We start from the raw sequence: 16,372 nt of genomic DNA, 5'->3' as shown, positions 1-16,372 counted from the left end.
GTATCAATGTTTTCAATAATTGACATTTGTGTTATTTATCAGACGGCGGGTTCAAAAAAGAAACAGAAAATTGGCACCAACTATCGGCCGTCGGAAAAACCCTAATCAGTCCACCTCTCATCTGCAAAGTTGAGGATGACGACAGGAACGTTTAAACTCTTACAATGCACAAGTAATAATGATGATGATGATGATGAGGAGGAGGTAAGGAGATGACTAACTCGCATGGTTGGAGTGTATTCAGTCAGGAGGAGGATGACGATGGGTGTGGATATTTTAACAGGACATCTCCTGGATTAGATGGAGTCTGTACAAAGGTTCCCTGAACTGAGGGGGACACTGGAGGACACTTTGAGGGAGTTAAGGATGGACAAAAGGAAGAAAAAAAGTCTTCTTTGCCTGAACTTAACGGAGATCAAACATCAGGGCTTTGCAGGTAATCCAGGACAAAACACATGGAGTGTAAATCTGCCTCACATGACCTGTTGTAAAGGAGTGATGCGTGAAAAAGTGCCTGTTTAATTCATAATGCACCTCTATTATAATAAAGGAAATTGACTTTTCAGACCCTCCAGGACACATTGGTAGAAACACAGCCTTCTCTTCATCTTCTCATGTTGGAGTGATTTGTTATTGCCTCTTGTCATTTGAGGATAGAGCTGTCACTTTCTTATTTCAAACATAACGCAAAACTGAAAAATGGCAATTTTGAAGTAGTACCCCTTAGGATCCAGCAGAGGGCGCTCATACAATTCCCTACCATATCACAGGACAGTCTGTACCTTAACATGCTGTTTAAGAGATGGACGGTGAGAGGATGCTGTACATGTAAATCGTGATAGAAATTAGATCGAGCATGGCTCCTGTTGTTGTTGTTGCTGATGTTCTACTTCTGGGTCAAAGTCTGGGGAAGACATTAATTTGGTGCATGCGCAGAAGTCCAACTCCAGTACACAAGCGTACACATGCAGGAGTAATCAGACTATGACTCGCATTATCCATTATGTTAGTCCGACTAAGACTAGCTCGATTTTTTTTGGTTTAGGACTAATGTGTTTTCTTGACATTAAGAAAACCAAATTATTGTCTTAGTCTGACTAAAATCAGACTTTTAACATGCATGTTAACACACTGACTGACTGCACAAGACTTTCATTTGATTGAGACACCTATCTGGGGATGGACCGGGGCTAGTTAGTCCATAGACTAACTTCAGTATATTTGCTAAAACCAATTTGCATTCGAGAACACACACACACACACAAGCTGTCTGATCAGTCAAAGGTAGTAAATACTGTATCTCTGCACCCCTAATAACCCTGAATCATAACATCACAGCTGCTACTTCTTTACATTCTGTCGACAGTCTTCAGAGCCATACTCTTGCAGCATCTAAAAACGCATGGAAGGAGCCACAGTGTCCATTGTTACTAAGCAACTAATACCTGGGAGCTGCTGAGATGACTGAAGTTGCTGCAGCTTCGATGAACGAATTAAGCCATATAAGATCATCTCAACAAAGTCAATGCCAGTGCCACTTTTCCCACACATACCACTCAACATAAGTGCAGAGAAAAAAAATGAAGAAAAAAAAAAAAACTTGGTGTGTTAATCCTCTCTTTCACCAACTTATTTCACGGTCGACAACGACCAGTGTGACCTACTTCTTTGGCCTGACGCTGTGAAAGCACCAGCTGCGTTCTAAAGATCTGAGGTATTTTCAAATCAGAGTGACGCGGACGCACGCATGTCTGAAACGTGTCTCCAGTGAAAATGCTGCATGTGAACAGTCCTTGGTTCATTTTATTTTGTATGACTTATGAATGATTGCCATATTTAAGGTTTACGCGGGCAGATTTTGTGACTTTTTACAGACATGAGTGGAATCTATCACCTACCCTGCAAAAAAACAAAGCTAAAGTGCACTTTCCCAAACACTAAACTATTCTGTTGAATTATTTGTTCCTTTACTTTAAAGTGTATTTTCAGGGCCTCTAGGCAAAAGACTTAAGGAACTGGGATGACTGTCATGGAAATAGGATTCATATCACAGCTGCTGTTTGTGCATACACACAGCAAAGTTTAACAATGAGGAAAAGGGGGAAGGATGGAGTAAAGCCTCTAGATTTCTTCAGAGCAGAGCTCTTCTCATCAACCAGCAAACACTTGTGGTTGCAGTGGCGGAGGCAGGAGCTCGTTCTCCACATTATCAGAGTCAATAGCAGACGAGGCCGCAGACGCCGTCCCACTAGCTGCGGTTGCAGTGGTGGCGGCGGCGGCAGCGGGGGTTTGTTCCTCCGGCGAAAAGCTTTCCAGAACACTCTGCACCTTCTGTTCCACCTCATCTGTCCAGTCGATCAGGTCACTCTCAAGCTGCCGGGCCTTCTCGATGACTCTGTCCTGCCTTTCTCCGAGCCCTGTGAGCAGGTCCAGCCGTTTGTGGACTTGACTGAGAGCAGTGCCACCTGGGGAGGAGGAGGAGGAAGCTCCGCTGGTCTGTGTCCAGTGAGGGGATGCTTGGCCCGACATATAGAGATCAAACTCCTCAGTGCTCAGGTTCAGGGACTGACCGTCTAGCTTCTCAATGAAGGCCACTGCACAACACTGGGGAAAGAGGATGAAGTCATCAGCTTGTGGCATCAGGTTCACTTAGATCATTCTACAATGAGGTAAGACATTAACCCCTTAAGGTACTACTCAACCATTTGGTCGATCGCACTTAAAGTCACTATATCTCATCGAAAAATGCATCAAGCTTAACTCTGTTTGGTGTAGATGTGCAATGCTAAAAAAAATCCACTAGATGGCACTGTGTCTGTGAGCAGTATGCCTTTTCAGTGTTCCTTCAAACAGAAAGTGACTGAAAATTCACTTGTCCTTTGATGACGCATATCGGCGGGACTTTCGAAGGTAAGACTATTTTGTTAACATATCGTTTCAGAGGAGTTGTTATAAAGAATTATGTAACTTAACTCAACAAAAATAAATCTTATAAGGGTCAAATCATTTTTTCAAACGGTTGAATTTTGTTTTTATGGTAAAGGTAGAGAAGCTAGCTAATGTTGGTAAAATTAGGAAAAAAAGGGTTAGTGTCGTTAAAATTATTATTTAATGTTATTCAATTACATATTTGATGAAAAATATTTGATCAATATAATTTTTTCATTTCTGTGACATTTCATACGCACTCTGTATGCTGTTTTCTGTTGTCTATATATTGGTGCTTTTCCATTATACAGTTCTAGCTCTACTCGACCTGACTCTAATCGGTTTGGTTTCAGGCATGTCGTTTTCCATTAGTACCTCCTCAGTGTGGACAGGGTCCTCATTACGCAGCTGCACGCAACTGCTGTGATGTTTTATACATGACACAAACACACAAACTAGTACTGAATCTTTAGAATCAGTTAATGAAAAAGGTTTGTTCAGTAGTTCAGTACACAGTCACTGAACTAAAATATAGCTGAACGGGTTGTGATGCAGCTGCGTGACAGAAAGATGCTGAAACTGTGGTGAAAGATAGTTCTTGCTGTCCATTTTGCTGCGAGACGTGTGCTTCTTGTGTGAAAAACAGGCAAAAATTCTATTTCCAAACAGAACTAAACTTGAGACTTGAGTCAATACATGCAAGCATCCCCTCACCAAATTAGTGAAGTAGTAACCATCCTCTCCCGTCATGATTCTGCTGGGGTTGCAGAAGCGTGTGATGTACTGAATGTTGGAGTGCAGTCGTGGAGGGTTTGCTTTCAACACGATGTAGATGAGCGTGGGGAGGAAGTCGTCAGCAGACGCGGCCTCTTTCGTGCTGACTCTGATGGCGTTGAAGATGTGCTTGCTGCAGCGAGTGATGCAAGCCAGTTTGTCCTTGGGCACGCGCTTTGAATCCATTTCAATGACATCTGTTGTGATGCAGAACATTTGAGGCAATGACATAAGTGTTCATACATAAATTGTAGAAAATCCAAGACGATGTGGACACGTTCTAACGTGCGCAAACATTAGTGCTCATACCTGTGATGGCTTTGACGACGCTGTCAGAAACCTCTGGGATCTCCTCATCCACAGGAACACACAGCATCTCAATAGTGACCCAGTGCAAGTCTCTGAAACACAAAACGATAACAGTTCACATTTAAGTAACTCTCAAGTGTAGTCATTTTATTTGCAGCTGCAGGAAATTAACGACAACTCAAACATTATTTTAAGCAGTATTTATTTGCTAACCAAGTGACAAGCAGTCATGATATTACCCATAAAATATGAACTGTTTTTGAAACTGAAAATGTCACCTACAACCAGGCTACTACTCGATGATACCAATTGTCAGTGACATTGATTTTCACTCATATGTGCTGTGCTTTACCTTCTATAATATATTTATTACTCCACTAAATGGGAAGATAATTTACAAAACATAAACTGATGTTACCCCCGTTGGGGACTATTATTTTTACTTCCACATTGGCATTATATGGAGTAGCTACAGGCTAAGTCCACTTTTTATATAGAGTCTGAATTGCTAACCTGATTCTCTTCTGAATGGCCAGGTCTTTGTTCTCGTCATCTGTGGTCTCAGGACAGAACACTTCCTTATAAAGACGGGTCATCATGTACTTCTCTACTTCATCCATAATGCTCTCTACATGATCTGAGGAACCTATGACAAGAAGAAAATGAAACAGAATCAGAAACCATCGATCATCAAATCATTTTTCATTAAGAAGACAGTGTTACAGCGATCGGGCCGTACCTTTGAACTGGGTATGGAGACGATCTGAGAGGTTCTGATAGAAGTCTTGCACACACTCCGACAGCTCATCAGCAGCCATGTCCTTCATTAAAGAATGAAAGGATTGACAGTACTCAAAAATCTACACTGGATTCCAAGCAAATAACTAGAAAGTTCTCCATCTCTCACCTTCAAGGCACTTCACCAACTTATAACTTTATACATGTCCAACCACATTTTCATCTATACACAAATTCATACTCTCCTATTCACCTCTAATCTATTGAAGGAAAGTCTTAATAAAGACAGGTGGTGATGACACTACAACAGAAGCACCGACAGAATGTATGTAGAAAAACTTGATTTGCACCATTCTTTGAACTCAAAATTTTCACAGATAATCACAACATTTTCACAAGAGATTTCACAACTATTCCTACCCAGGAATCCTTGCTATAAGCTAATTTCACACAGTAAAGCCTCAAATCATAATGAGTAATCAACTTCAACTCACTCGCTTGTAGACCATGGTCTCTGTGAAGGCCCGGCACTGTTTGAAGATCTCTCTACCGGACTTCAGAGGCTTGAGAAAATCGATGAACTCTCGCGTTGCGTGATCGCTGTCCACAGAGGAATGTCGACTTGCAGAGGAGCTCGGGCTTGGGCTGGACTGTGTGTCTAAGGAAGCAGCATCTTGAGGAGGAAATTTAATATTGACTTAATTAAAGCTACATAGACTTTACAGGTTGATATCGAGTCAAATTAATGATCCTGTTGTTATCCAAATTTTTTAAGTAATAAAACAACTCTTTCTGAAAAGAAAATAACACATTTAGGTAGAAATCATGACTGAAAAGATACAATGATCAAATACTAACATTTCATACACATCCATGTGTCTTATATACCTTTTCTTGGTGGTGTTTTTGTGGAAGGAATAAAAAACTTTGTGACTGTGTGAACTTTGCTGGACTTTTCTTTCGTTTTTCTTTCTTCAAACTTATTGAAAGGAGTGATTGTTGGCCCTGGCTGGACCTTCTGATGTCTGCTTGCATATGCTTCCTCCTCCTCTCTCTGAAGCCTAAGAGGGAAATAACAATAAAGCTATATTAGTTGTCAAATAAACAGCAAGCTAACAGCAGACCAAGGCAAGAGAACAAATCAATGTCAGACTACAGAATACTTGTCGTTCAATAGTTGTATTTTCAATCCTGGTCCTCTGGGACCACTGCCTGCTCCAACACACCTGATTTAAATGAATGGGTAGGGCTTTTGCAGAGCTTGATGAAGAGCTGACCTGCTGAAGCAGGTGTGTAAGAGCAGGGCAACATCTAAAACGTGCAGGGCAGTGGTCCCTGAGGACCAGAATTTGAGAAACACTGCAATAGACGGACATACCTTTCTGCAAGTGCCCAGTCTTCTTGAATCTGTTTTTGCTTCTCTCGCTGATACTCCTCTCGCCAGCACTTAGAGCAAAAGCCGTGCCAGGCATTGTTGCCATAAAAACCACATCCTTTCTTGCAAAGCAGCTCCGACTGGTCCACATGGATCCCACGCCGCTGGCTCATCATCCTTCACCAGAACTCAAGAGGACTGCAGGCAGAACCAGAGGTCAGATGAGTTTTATAAAACCAGCAGCAGGCACGGTTCGCATTGAAGTGTCAAAAGTGCATAGTTATGTCGTAAAAGCACACGACCCGTGAATTCACAGCTGCTCTGATATGATTTATGTCTTGGGGTTATATCTTACTTCGGGTGACCGCGAAAACAACATCGCCACTTTGTTTTCTGATGGTTAGCATTCGCTAGCTTATAGCCAGCTAGACTCTCCCAGTATTGATCTGACACGGAATAACGCCAACTATTTCGAATAATACAATTTAAAAACAAATCAAATCTCGAGGTAATCCCGTGTCATTATTGACAAACGGGAACACTGTTATGTGACTGCTACGTCTGAGTCACACCCACAACGCGAATCTACAGCTCGCCAACTAATGTTTGCCTAAGCTAATTAGAAAGCTAAGCTAGGTAACTAGCTAGTTTGTCGCTGAGTTCATGAAAATGCGATGGGTTGTGAATTATATGTCAACGTACATTCATATATACGCGGTGTGGAAAAACAAAGCAAAACTCTGTCGCGTAACGTTATCCTGCTTCAGTCCACTGGTGGTGAATGTTTACATGAAACAAACGGCTAGCTTCGTCCCACAGCCATTTTGTCTGACAGGCGTTTCTTCTACGTGTTGTGTGGTATGGCAGCCCGGACGCCTCGACTGCGGATTGATGCCCCCCTCAGCCTGGATTGTGTTATTGCCACGCGTCTATATTGCAATACAGCGCTTAAAAATACAACCAAATAATAACGAAAACTCTTGCAAGCAGGTATAATGGGGTTACAAGTCTTTTCATTTAATGTGATGTCATCAAAGAAACTTTGAACTGTGAAGGTCTGAGCATCACTGCACTTGTCAGTGTACAGCCTGCTGGGAACTAGACGAATACTGTGTTGTTTCAAATGTACCATGAGATTTCCTTGTTAAACTTTGATAATAATTAATTTGTAAATGCATGTCACTCTATGTGGTCCTGTGATGATGCAACTTGTCCATGGTGTACCCCACCTTGTCAGCTGAGATTGGTACACCCCCCCCCCCCAAAAAAAAATTGGTTTTCGCATTATGGTACAGTTCTAAAAAACAAAACAAAAACAAACGTATGGCTTGATAATAATGATAATTGTTGTGTAATGGCATATTTATTCAAATATTGTGTTTCATCCAACAGAGAGATTCAAGATTTTTATTTGTCACATGTGGATGTACAAGTACACCCCAGTGAAATGACTTTGCAAAACAAGCCCCTCTGTGCAACTGTGAAGCAATAAAATAAAATTTAAATTTAAAATAAATTCCAGATAAAATATAACATATTTACAAAATACACAAGAAATAAAATAAAAAGCAATTAGATGCAATAAAATACGGATCAGAGGACAACAACAACAATAGAATACAGTACTGTACTGCATGCCTCAATAGTTGCAGTTAAAGGGACATTGTTGGTGGTGCTGGCTGGTTCCTCTGCAGTATCATCAGAGGTCACTGAGGTCCAGTCGGAGCTCCAGGTGTACGACTGAAAAACACAAACACGACCTTTTAAACTTCCGAACACACCAGCCACTGTTTTACAGTAGCAACTTTCTGAAGACGATCCTGAATTGATATTGTTGTCGACTGTCGTAACACAAATGACAAATTAGGGCATGCCAACTGAAACTTACACTTTTATTCCCTTTGTATCATAAAAATCAAAGAAAAAACTAATGTAGGTATAATGTGAATAATGTTGCTAGTAGTGCTCACTGTACTTGCTATTCTTATATCAGTCATACACTATTTTTTTTTTGAGTCATACTGCTCATTGTCTGACACTGAGAGCAGTGTTAAATGGTTTTAAAGACTTACTTGAGCTCCATGGTTATTACTGTACTTTTTATAACAAATTCACAAAATGTAATGTTACATAAATTCTTGTAAGGCCACAGGTTATTTATGTCATCTTTCTACTACTATTTTTTGTTCCTTCAATTCCCATCAAAGGACTTTGAAGTACAGATGGAACCACAGACTGACAGGCAATAATAATAATAATAATGGCAAGACAATTCTACATGAAATCTATGTGAACTTTTAAATGAGAATACAAATTGTGTTTTCTTCGTAATACTTTTATTTTTGGAAATGCACACAAACAAATCAATTAAGATGGAGTCTAGACATTCAGTCGTCTCCTCATTGATGAACCCGTTAAATACAGCTCTATTTTACACCAACCTCTGTGTGCAACATTATATGTGACACTGTTCAAACAAAAAGGTTCTCGTCAAAAATATAGTGTAAATATATTTATTTCTTATTCATTAATTAATAAATATATTTATATTGTTTATATCATATTAAAATGGCTGACATAATGTATGAACAACAGATTTGACAATGTATTTACAGCATTTCATAGTGGAGAGGTTAGGCAGTGGGGTCCAATCATATTGCCATTGGTGTCGGACATTTTCTCCGAACCCTCTTCCTCTTTTTACCATAATTGTCACTGGTCGACCACTTAGGGTACATCTGCTCGTGGTGCTGTCGAAGTCTGTCTGCCTCTATGAAATATGTGAGTCTTTTCTGCTCAGACAGACGCCTCCACCTCTTTCCCAGCTCGGTGTTCACGACTGCACAGTTTGTGACGTTGAGCTCAGCAGTGATGATTGGCCTCTGCTCCTGTCTGAAGAGCATGAAAGCGTTGGGCGGCTTCTTTATGTAGGGTTGCTGCTCTCTGTCATGCTGCTGCTGTCTGGACATTTTTACGGTGGACATGTTCAGCAAAGGAGCAGTGGGAAGGAAAGCTGGAGCGAAGGCCTCAAGTGGAAAAGGATAAACCACCTCTCCATTCACCGCTGTAACAGGAATGAAGTTCTCCAACATGATGTGAGGAAACATCACTGGATGCATATTGCTGTTCTGTTCCGGATCCTGTTGGCTGCACAGGTGAACAGTGCAGGCCTGAGGCTGGAGGTCAAAAAACGTCTCTGCAGGGCCAGTGGGAGAAAGTGAAGGAGAAGAGAGAGGCTGGGAGTCACACTGTGGAACAGGTAGAGGATGGGTTGTCTCTCCCAACAGCACCTTTACAATGTCCTGAAGAGGGTCTAGTCCATAGGGGTCACACCACTCATTAGCGACAGGGACTTGTTCAGCCTCGTCTCCCACCAGCTGCTCCAAAGTCGTCGTCGGGAGAGGATCCCGTTCACGGTGTCCACACTTCAGATCATACACAGGTGGCTGGTCAGTCATTTCTCCCTGCAGCATTTTCACGAGCTCTGTGACAGGGTCTGCTTCGTGGAAACCACACTCCACAGCAGGGACAGGATGAGGCTCCTCTGTCTCCTTCAGCAGCGCCTCGATCATCTCTTGGAGAGGGTCAGATCCATGTATCATGGCTTTCTCCAACTCAATGAGTTCATCATAAAAGTCCATGGTGGACTCGTTTTCTGCAGTATTTCCTCTCGGGTTGTTTTCTCCTGCTGTTGTAACTGCGATATTAGCTTGTTGTTCGTACGATGACTACATACACAGAGAGCTAGCCGCTAATTATATATGTCCTGGCTAACGTTAGATTGCCTTTGATGTCTTTAATGTGTGCGCACGCTTCTCATTGGCTGAAAATATGAAACGTCATCGGATGTACACATATGGCCCTGGCGACCGTTGAGTCCAAACGTTAATCAAAAAATGCATTTATTTCACATTTTTTAAAGATCATTTCTGGCGTTTTGTTTATTGATAAGTAGACTCACACAAATACAAACTCACTCGGAATCAACTTCGTGTCCGCTTTTCAGCAAACTGTCGTAACACAAAAGTTAGCTATATGCTATCATGCTAATGTGTGACGCGGAGCAGTACGCGGTCATGTCCGTTATAAAGTAGACTCCAAGTGAACTTTATCTACTTTTACACCACTTTCACAAACAATTGTGTAATCTTACATGAGAATTATTAATCACGATTAGATAATCGAGGTTTTTGGCTTTTCATACCTCGTCTCAAAGCTGTGGCACCTGCTCCTGCGTCACTGAAGACACTCCGCTGATTTGGAGGAAAAATAATCCGCTGTGAAAGACCCAGAAGGCGGAGAGACACCCGCACAAAACTACCGCCGACACACACCGTGACTATTGTTTACATCGCCACACTCTCACTCTTCCCTTTTCTATGTCTCCCATCAGTATCGCCACAGCGCCAACTGGCGTTAATAACTGTGAACATGATCAACTGTAGAATAAGGCGATGAATATGAATTGAAATGATACACTACAAGATTAGCCTCACTGGCCTCACACAACAAACGGGTACAAATATAGGATTTTTCAATGCACTACAGTGGAATAGTTCATTTTTTTTAATAGTGCAAAGGATCAAGGAAGGATTACAATTTTAATGAATTAATGAATGAATGGCCTCTACATTGACTCATCTCTGCCGTGTCAAACCATAACTAAACATAAACCTTAAGACAAAGGATCATATTCCATGACCAATTCGTAGCAGAGAAGATCTCAGATCATAAGATCTGAGTGATGCAGATCTTTTGGCACATTGCATCTTTTAGTGGGGATGAGTGCAGGCTTTGGGATTGGGCATTTCATGGTCAAAAACAATATTTCAGTAAAGAGCTCTCTTTACAACAAATATAATTTCTAAATGATTGTGATTACTTTTCAGTATTTTACTCAACCAAGGTGGGGGAGATCAGGCTGACGTGTGACGGCAGCCGTCCTCACCAGCACCATCTTGCGTTTGGGTCAATGACATATAAGGTTTTTTGATAGGTAAATTTAAAAATATGATAATTATTAATTTCTATTGCAATTGGTCAAAGCTTAACAATGTCATGTGTACATGCATACATGTTGAAATCAGGAATTACGACATTTTGGTGTTTTTTTTTACGTAAATGAATTGGTCATTACCCTCCAAAATGTCATGTGGTGCGACCGTCAATAATCTTAACATTTTATTAATTTAATCGACATATGTAACCTTTTTTCACAAGTTCTTAGTAATATGATGTGTCTAGAAACTAATTATTTGGATTTCTGTTGAATTGTCATACATACTGATATAATCCTCATTCAGATAAAGTCACGTTCACCGTTTTGTATGTAGTTTGCACGCTTATTTTCCTGTAAAATGCATAAAAATTATGCAAATGTAAACAAAATGCCACTAACTTCAGCTTACCCAATCGGTGATTAAGTTTCTGCCACAGAAAGAAGGCATCGCTTTTTTTTTATTTTGCTACAGTTATTGCAATTCATGGTCGCACCACATGATGGTTGGTCGCACCAAATGATGAAACCAGCTTAAATCTCTTACAAATCAATAGAATAAGAGACAATCATGTGCATGGAATATAATAGACAAGCAGACAAACAGATTTTATTCATTTAAAATTTGAAAACATTTTATCTAATTTCAAATTTCATTCACAACACATTAACTTTCATTGAAATTCTTTTGAAAGGTACATTCATGTATATTTATGTCAACATTTCACTAATCAGTAAGAAACAAGACAAATTCAGACACATCAAACTTGAAGACGTCAAACTGTTCATACTGTAGAACTTTTCAGCAGGATAACAGTTTGTCATCAGTCAGACATCAAAGCACATATGATGTCATCATGGTACTATCTGTTATGAAGTTTGTATCACCTTGTTTTGATGCTCTCTTGTACGATCATCAGAACCTGTATGCTTTATTGGTTTGTATAACAAATCTAAAATTATATTTTGGCTTGAACAAATATTATATTATAAATATTGTGTCTTGAAATTGCAGTAACTTGTATTGCAATTTAGATAAATTTCGATTAATTGTTCAGCCCTACACTACAGTATATGCCAAAATAGGCAAATAACATTTACACAAAGCAAGCCAATCCACTTTTCTACGTTGATAAGAGTATTAAAATGAGGAAAAATAATGGTACAAAAAGAAATCAAGGAACATTTAGAATAGATAAAAATGTGAGATTAATTGCGATTAATTGCGAGTTAACTATGACATTAATGCGATTAATCGCGATTAAATATTTAATAATATCGTTTGACAGCACTAATAACTATGTTATAAAAACTTCTATAACAGAGTCATTGTCATCAAAACTGTGCTTTGATGTCTGACTTTGATGTCTGACTGATGACAAACTTCTCCAAACACTTAACTCACTGCTTTCTCTCTGCTGAAAGTCTTCTCTTTGCTTGAGAGTGGCATCTGATGAAATAGATTTAAAAAAACAAAACAAAACAAAAACTTTAGAAATGAGGACATAATGGCAAAATGACATGCTCCAAATACTTTTTCTTTATTTTTTTTTTCAATATTATCAATAAGGATTTAACATAAAGCATTGTTTCTGCAATTCATGAAAAAAATTAAGAAAAAGTGCAATTTTATCTTTTAAATAATAACAATTTACTACCTTTATTATATATAAACCATCAAAATGATATTAAAACACAAAAGCTTCCTTTTAATAACTATAGAACTCATTGAAAGCTAGCTGCAATGGTCGCACCACATGATATTTTCATATTCATTCAAAATTTACAGGCATAGCGTTGGACACAAACAAAACCAGCTTTTTTCTCACAATAGGTCACAATGACATTTATGATCAAATAATGAATTTGTTCAAATAAATCAATATTTATCTTTTTTTTTGAGGTCATACCACATGACATTCAGATTTGGAAACTATGTACCAGCCATTATAAAAGCAGTTTTTTTAAAAAGATGAGAGTTACAAACCTGCTAACTGCTTCTGTGGGTCCTTTGCAAAACTGTTGGTGATATAACTTCCTGTCTTGGGGTGGCTTTCACAATTAAAGCTCCAGTATGGGGATTTCTTCATGGTGGCACCACTTGATATTTCATAAAATGGACATACTCGGGCAAAGTTTACTTGCGTAAATAAGGGGGAAATATCACTACAAGATCATTGTAATTCCACATGAGGTTACAACACACTTTAGAATTTATGCCAGATCAGGCAGAACATAAATTTGAATAGATTTAGATTCATTTTTAACAAATATCCAAAACTGGATGCATGCCCGGACGGTCACACCGCATGATATTTTTACCCTTTCAGTAGCAAAACAAATGAAATGCCTAATCATTTTTTGAAAAATTTAAGTGGTTACACATAGAGGACAGGAAGTAAATATATATGGCATATTTTAGTTTTGTAGAAAACATTTTTCAACAAGAAAAAATGCAGTTGGACAGTATATTTAGGCGTCACGTCATTGACCCATTTATGTGTTTAACTGCGACTTTCATGCAAGGTACATTGTTGTGTAATGACATATTTATTCAAATATTGTGTTTCATCCAACAGAGAGGATAACATTACAGTGAACGCACCAACATTATCATACAGCCACAACAACAGAATACTGTACTGCTTGAGTGATGCACTCCCAAATGGCTCCGTAATTACAGTTAAAGCAGCGCTTCTCAATTATTTTCTGTTATGCCCCCCTTAGAATGAAGAAAACATTTTAGTACACCCCCCCATAACATTGCTATAAGTACACCTCTGCATAACATTGTATGCTTATTAACATAAAAGGAAACAAAATATAGCTCAACTTACAACAAAGAATAACTTTATTAACATTGTTTTTTTAGTCTGTAACAGAAAAGATTTAAAGTGCATCAATTTGTGGATGTGGTTGTGCAATTTTCTGTCTTCGAAAACTCTCTAAATTCCAGGTTGATTCTTCCCTCATGACTATGTTTTATCATTCTTTTATCGAATCTGTCATCACATTCTCCTCGATTTGTTGGTATCAATCTCTGAAAGTTAAAGACAGAAACCTTCTGAATAAGGTTGTCAGTGTTAGCAGTAAAATCATTGGGTCCGTACAACAAACTCTAGAAGAACTTTACAACAAACAGCTGATCAAGAAAGCAAGCTCCATCTTGTCCGATTGCTCTCACCCCTTACATGACCAGTTTCAGTTCTTACCATCAGGTGGTTCACTGCTTGGACTCCCATTTGCAAAGTCTAACAGACTTAAACATTCCTTTGTACCTTCTGCCGTTCGTGTTTTAAATGCCAGGAGGAAAAGGTAGCCATGGTGAAATGGCCTTACCTTCTAATCATCAAAAAATCAAAAATTTGGTTTTTTATTACTATTTGTAAGTTATTGTAATTTACGTGTTTCATGCGTGTATAATTTGTGATATGTGCTTTGTGTTCCCTTACTGCTGCAAAACGAATCGCCCCCTTGGGGACAAATTAACACATTGATTGATTACACTTTATTCTAGTATGGCAAAAACGGCATTTTCCCCGGGGTCACCACTATTTGAGAAGGACTGAAGTTAAAGGAACATGTTGGTGGTGCTGGCTGGTTCCTCTGCAGTATCAGCCGTTGCTTGTCGAGGCCACTGAGGTCCAGTAGGAGCTCCAGGTGTCCGACTGAAAAAACAAAACAGAAACAACCTTTAAACTTCCGAACACAATTTCCACTGTTTTACAGTAGTAACTTTCTGAAGACGATCCTAAATTAATATTGCCGTTGACTGTCGTAACACAAACAACAAATCAAGGAATGACAACTGAAACTTACTATCTGCCGTTGCCTCGTTTGTTAGCTTTGTGACACTTTGGTGAATCACAACAAAGGATTTCAAACAAATGCATAAAATAAACAGCGTTTTGGTAAGTGGCTGAAATCTTTTTCCCCTTGTGACTGGCACTGACGACGGTGTTAAATTGTTTCAAAGTATTTTGTCACCACCTTGTGGCTGACTTGTATACTGCTCACATATCTTGCCTGATAAATAATTTAATGGTTATGGGTAAAAAAAAAGAAGAGTAATGAACGGTTTTAAAGACCTATTTGACCTCCATGGTTATTATTAGTGTACTTGTAATAATAATATTATAATAATGTGAACAGATTCAGAAAAATTAAAAATGTTACATATGTTGGCCTTACAAGAATTTGAATCTATTTCAGTAATTCATGTCATCTTTCACTACTACTTTTTGTTTGCTCAATTCCCATCAAAGGACTTCCTTTAAAAGGCAAGTGTTGCGGACAGAGTGAACCAAAGACTGACAGACAATAATCGGCAATAATAATAATAGGACAATTCTACATGACATTTGTATGAACTTTTAAATGAGAACACAAACAAACAAATTGTGTTTTTTCTCCGTTCATAATACTTTTATTTTTGGAAATACACACAAATAAATCAATTGATTTAAGATGAAGTCTAGTCATACAGTCGTCTCCTCATTAACCCATTAAATACAGCTCTATTTTACACCAACCTCTGTGTGCAACATTATATGTGACACTGTTCAAACAAAAAGGTTCTCGTCAAAAATATATAGTGCATATAGAGTAAATACATTTATTTCATATTAATTAATAAATATATTTATATCGTATTAAAATGGCTGACATAATGTATGTACAACAGATTTGACAGTTTATTTACAGCATTTCATAGTGGAGAGGTTAGGCAGTGGGGTCCAATCATATTGCCATTGGTGTCGGACATTTTCTCCGAACCCTCTTCCTCTTTTTACCATAATTGTCACTGGTCGACCACTTAGGGTACATCTGCTCGTGGTGCTGTCGAAGTCTGTCTGCCTCTATGAAATATGTGAGTCTTTTCTGCTCAGACAGACGCCTCCACCTCTTTCCCAGCTCGGTGTTCACGACTGCACAGTTTGTGACGTTGAGCTCAGCAGTGATGATTGGCCTCTGCTCCTGTCTGAAGAGCATGAAAGCGTTGGGCGGCTTCTTTATGTAGGGTTGCTGCTCTCTGTCATGCTGCTGCTGTCTGGAAGTTTTTACGGTGGACATGTTCAGCAAAGGAGCATTGGGAAGGAAAGCTGGAGCGAAGGCCTCAAGTGGAAAAGGATAAACCACCTCTCCATTCACCGCTGTAACAGGAAAGAAGTTCTCCAACATGATGTGAGGAAACATCACTGGATGCATATTGCTGTTCTGTTCCTGATCCTGTTGGCTGCACAGGTGAACAG

General features: G+C 39.2%; 1 protein-coding gene across 1 annotated transcript in view; it reads right to left on the bottom strand.

Moving 5' to 3' along the window:
• Positions 1-6,941, bottom strand: part of rabgef1l (RAB guanine nucleotide exchange factor (GEF) 1, like) — an 8,245-nt gene extending 1,304 nt beyond the window's left edge. The window contains exons 1-9 of the mRNA XM_083886699.1: positions 6,827-6,941; positions 6,128-6,322; positions 5,638-5,810; positions 5,244-5,422; positions 4,751-4,832; positions 4,525-4,657; positions 4,012-4,103; positions 3,643-3,899; positions 1-2,604 (exon numbers count right to left, since the gene is read on the bottom strand). The exon at positions 1-2,604 is cut by the window's left edge and continues 1,304 nt beyond it. Of these exons, the coding sequence (XP_083742825.1) occupies positions 2,152-2,604; positions 3,643-3,899; positions 4,012-4,103; positions 4,525-4,657; positions 4,751-4,832; positions 5,244-5,422; positions 5,638-5,810; positions 6,128-6,300 (1,542 nt within the window). The 5' untranslated portion in view covers positions 6,301-6,322; positions 6,827-6,941 and the 3' untranslated portion in view covers positions 1-2,151. The remainder of the gene's footprint in view (positions 2,605-3,642; positions 3,900-4,011; positions 4,104-4,524; positions 4,658-4,750; positions 4,833-5,243; positions 5,423-5,637; positions 5,811-6,127; positions 6,323-6,826) is intronic.
• Between the last annotated feature and the right edge of the window lie 9,431 nt (positions 6,942-16,372).

Source organism: Microchirus variegatus (genome assembly GCF_963457635.1).
Source record: "Microchirus variegatus genome assembly, chromosome: 3".
Classification (NCBI taxonomy): domain Eukaryota; kingdom Metazoa; phylum Chordata; class Actinopteri; order Pleuronectiformes; family Soleidae; genus Microchirus; species Microchirus variegatus.
Note: the sequence above shows the minus strand (reverse complement) of the source record. Positions and strands in the feature narration are given on the sequence as shown.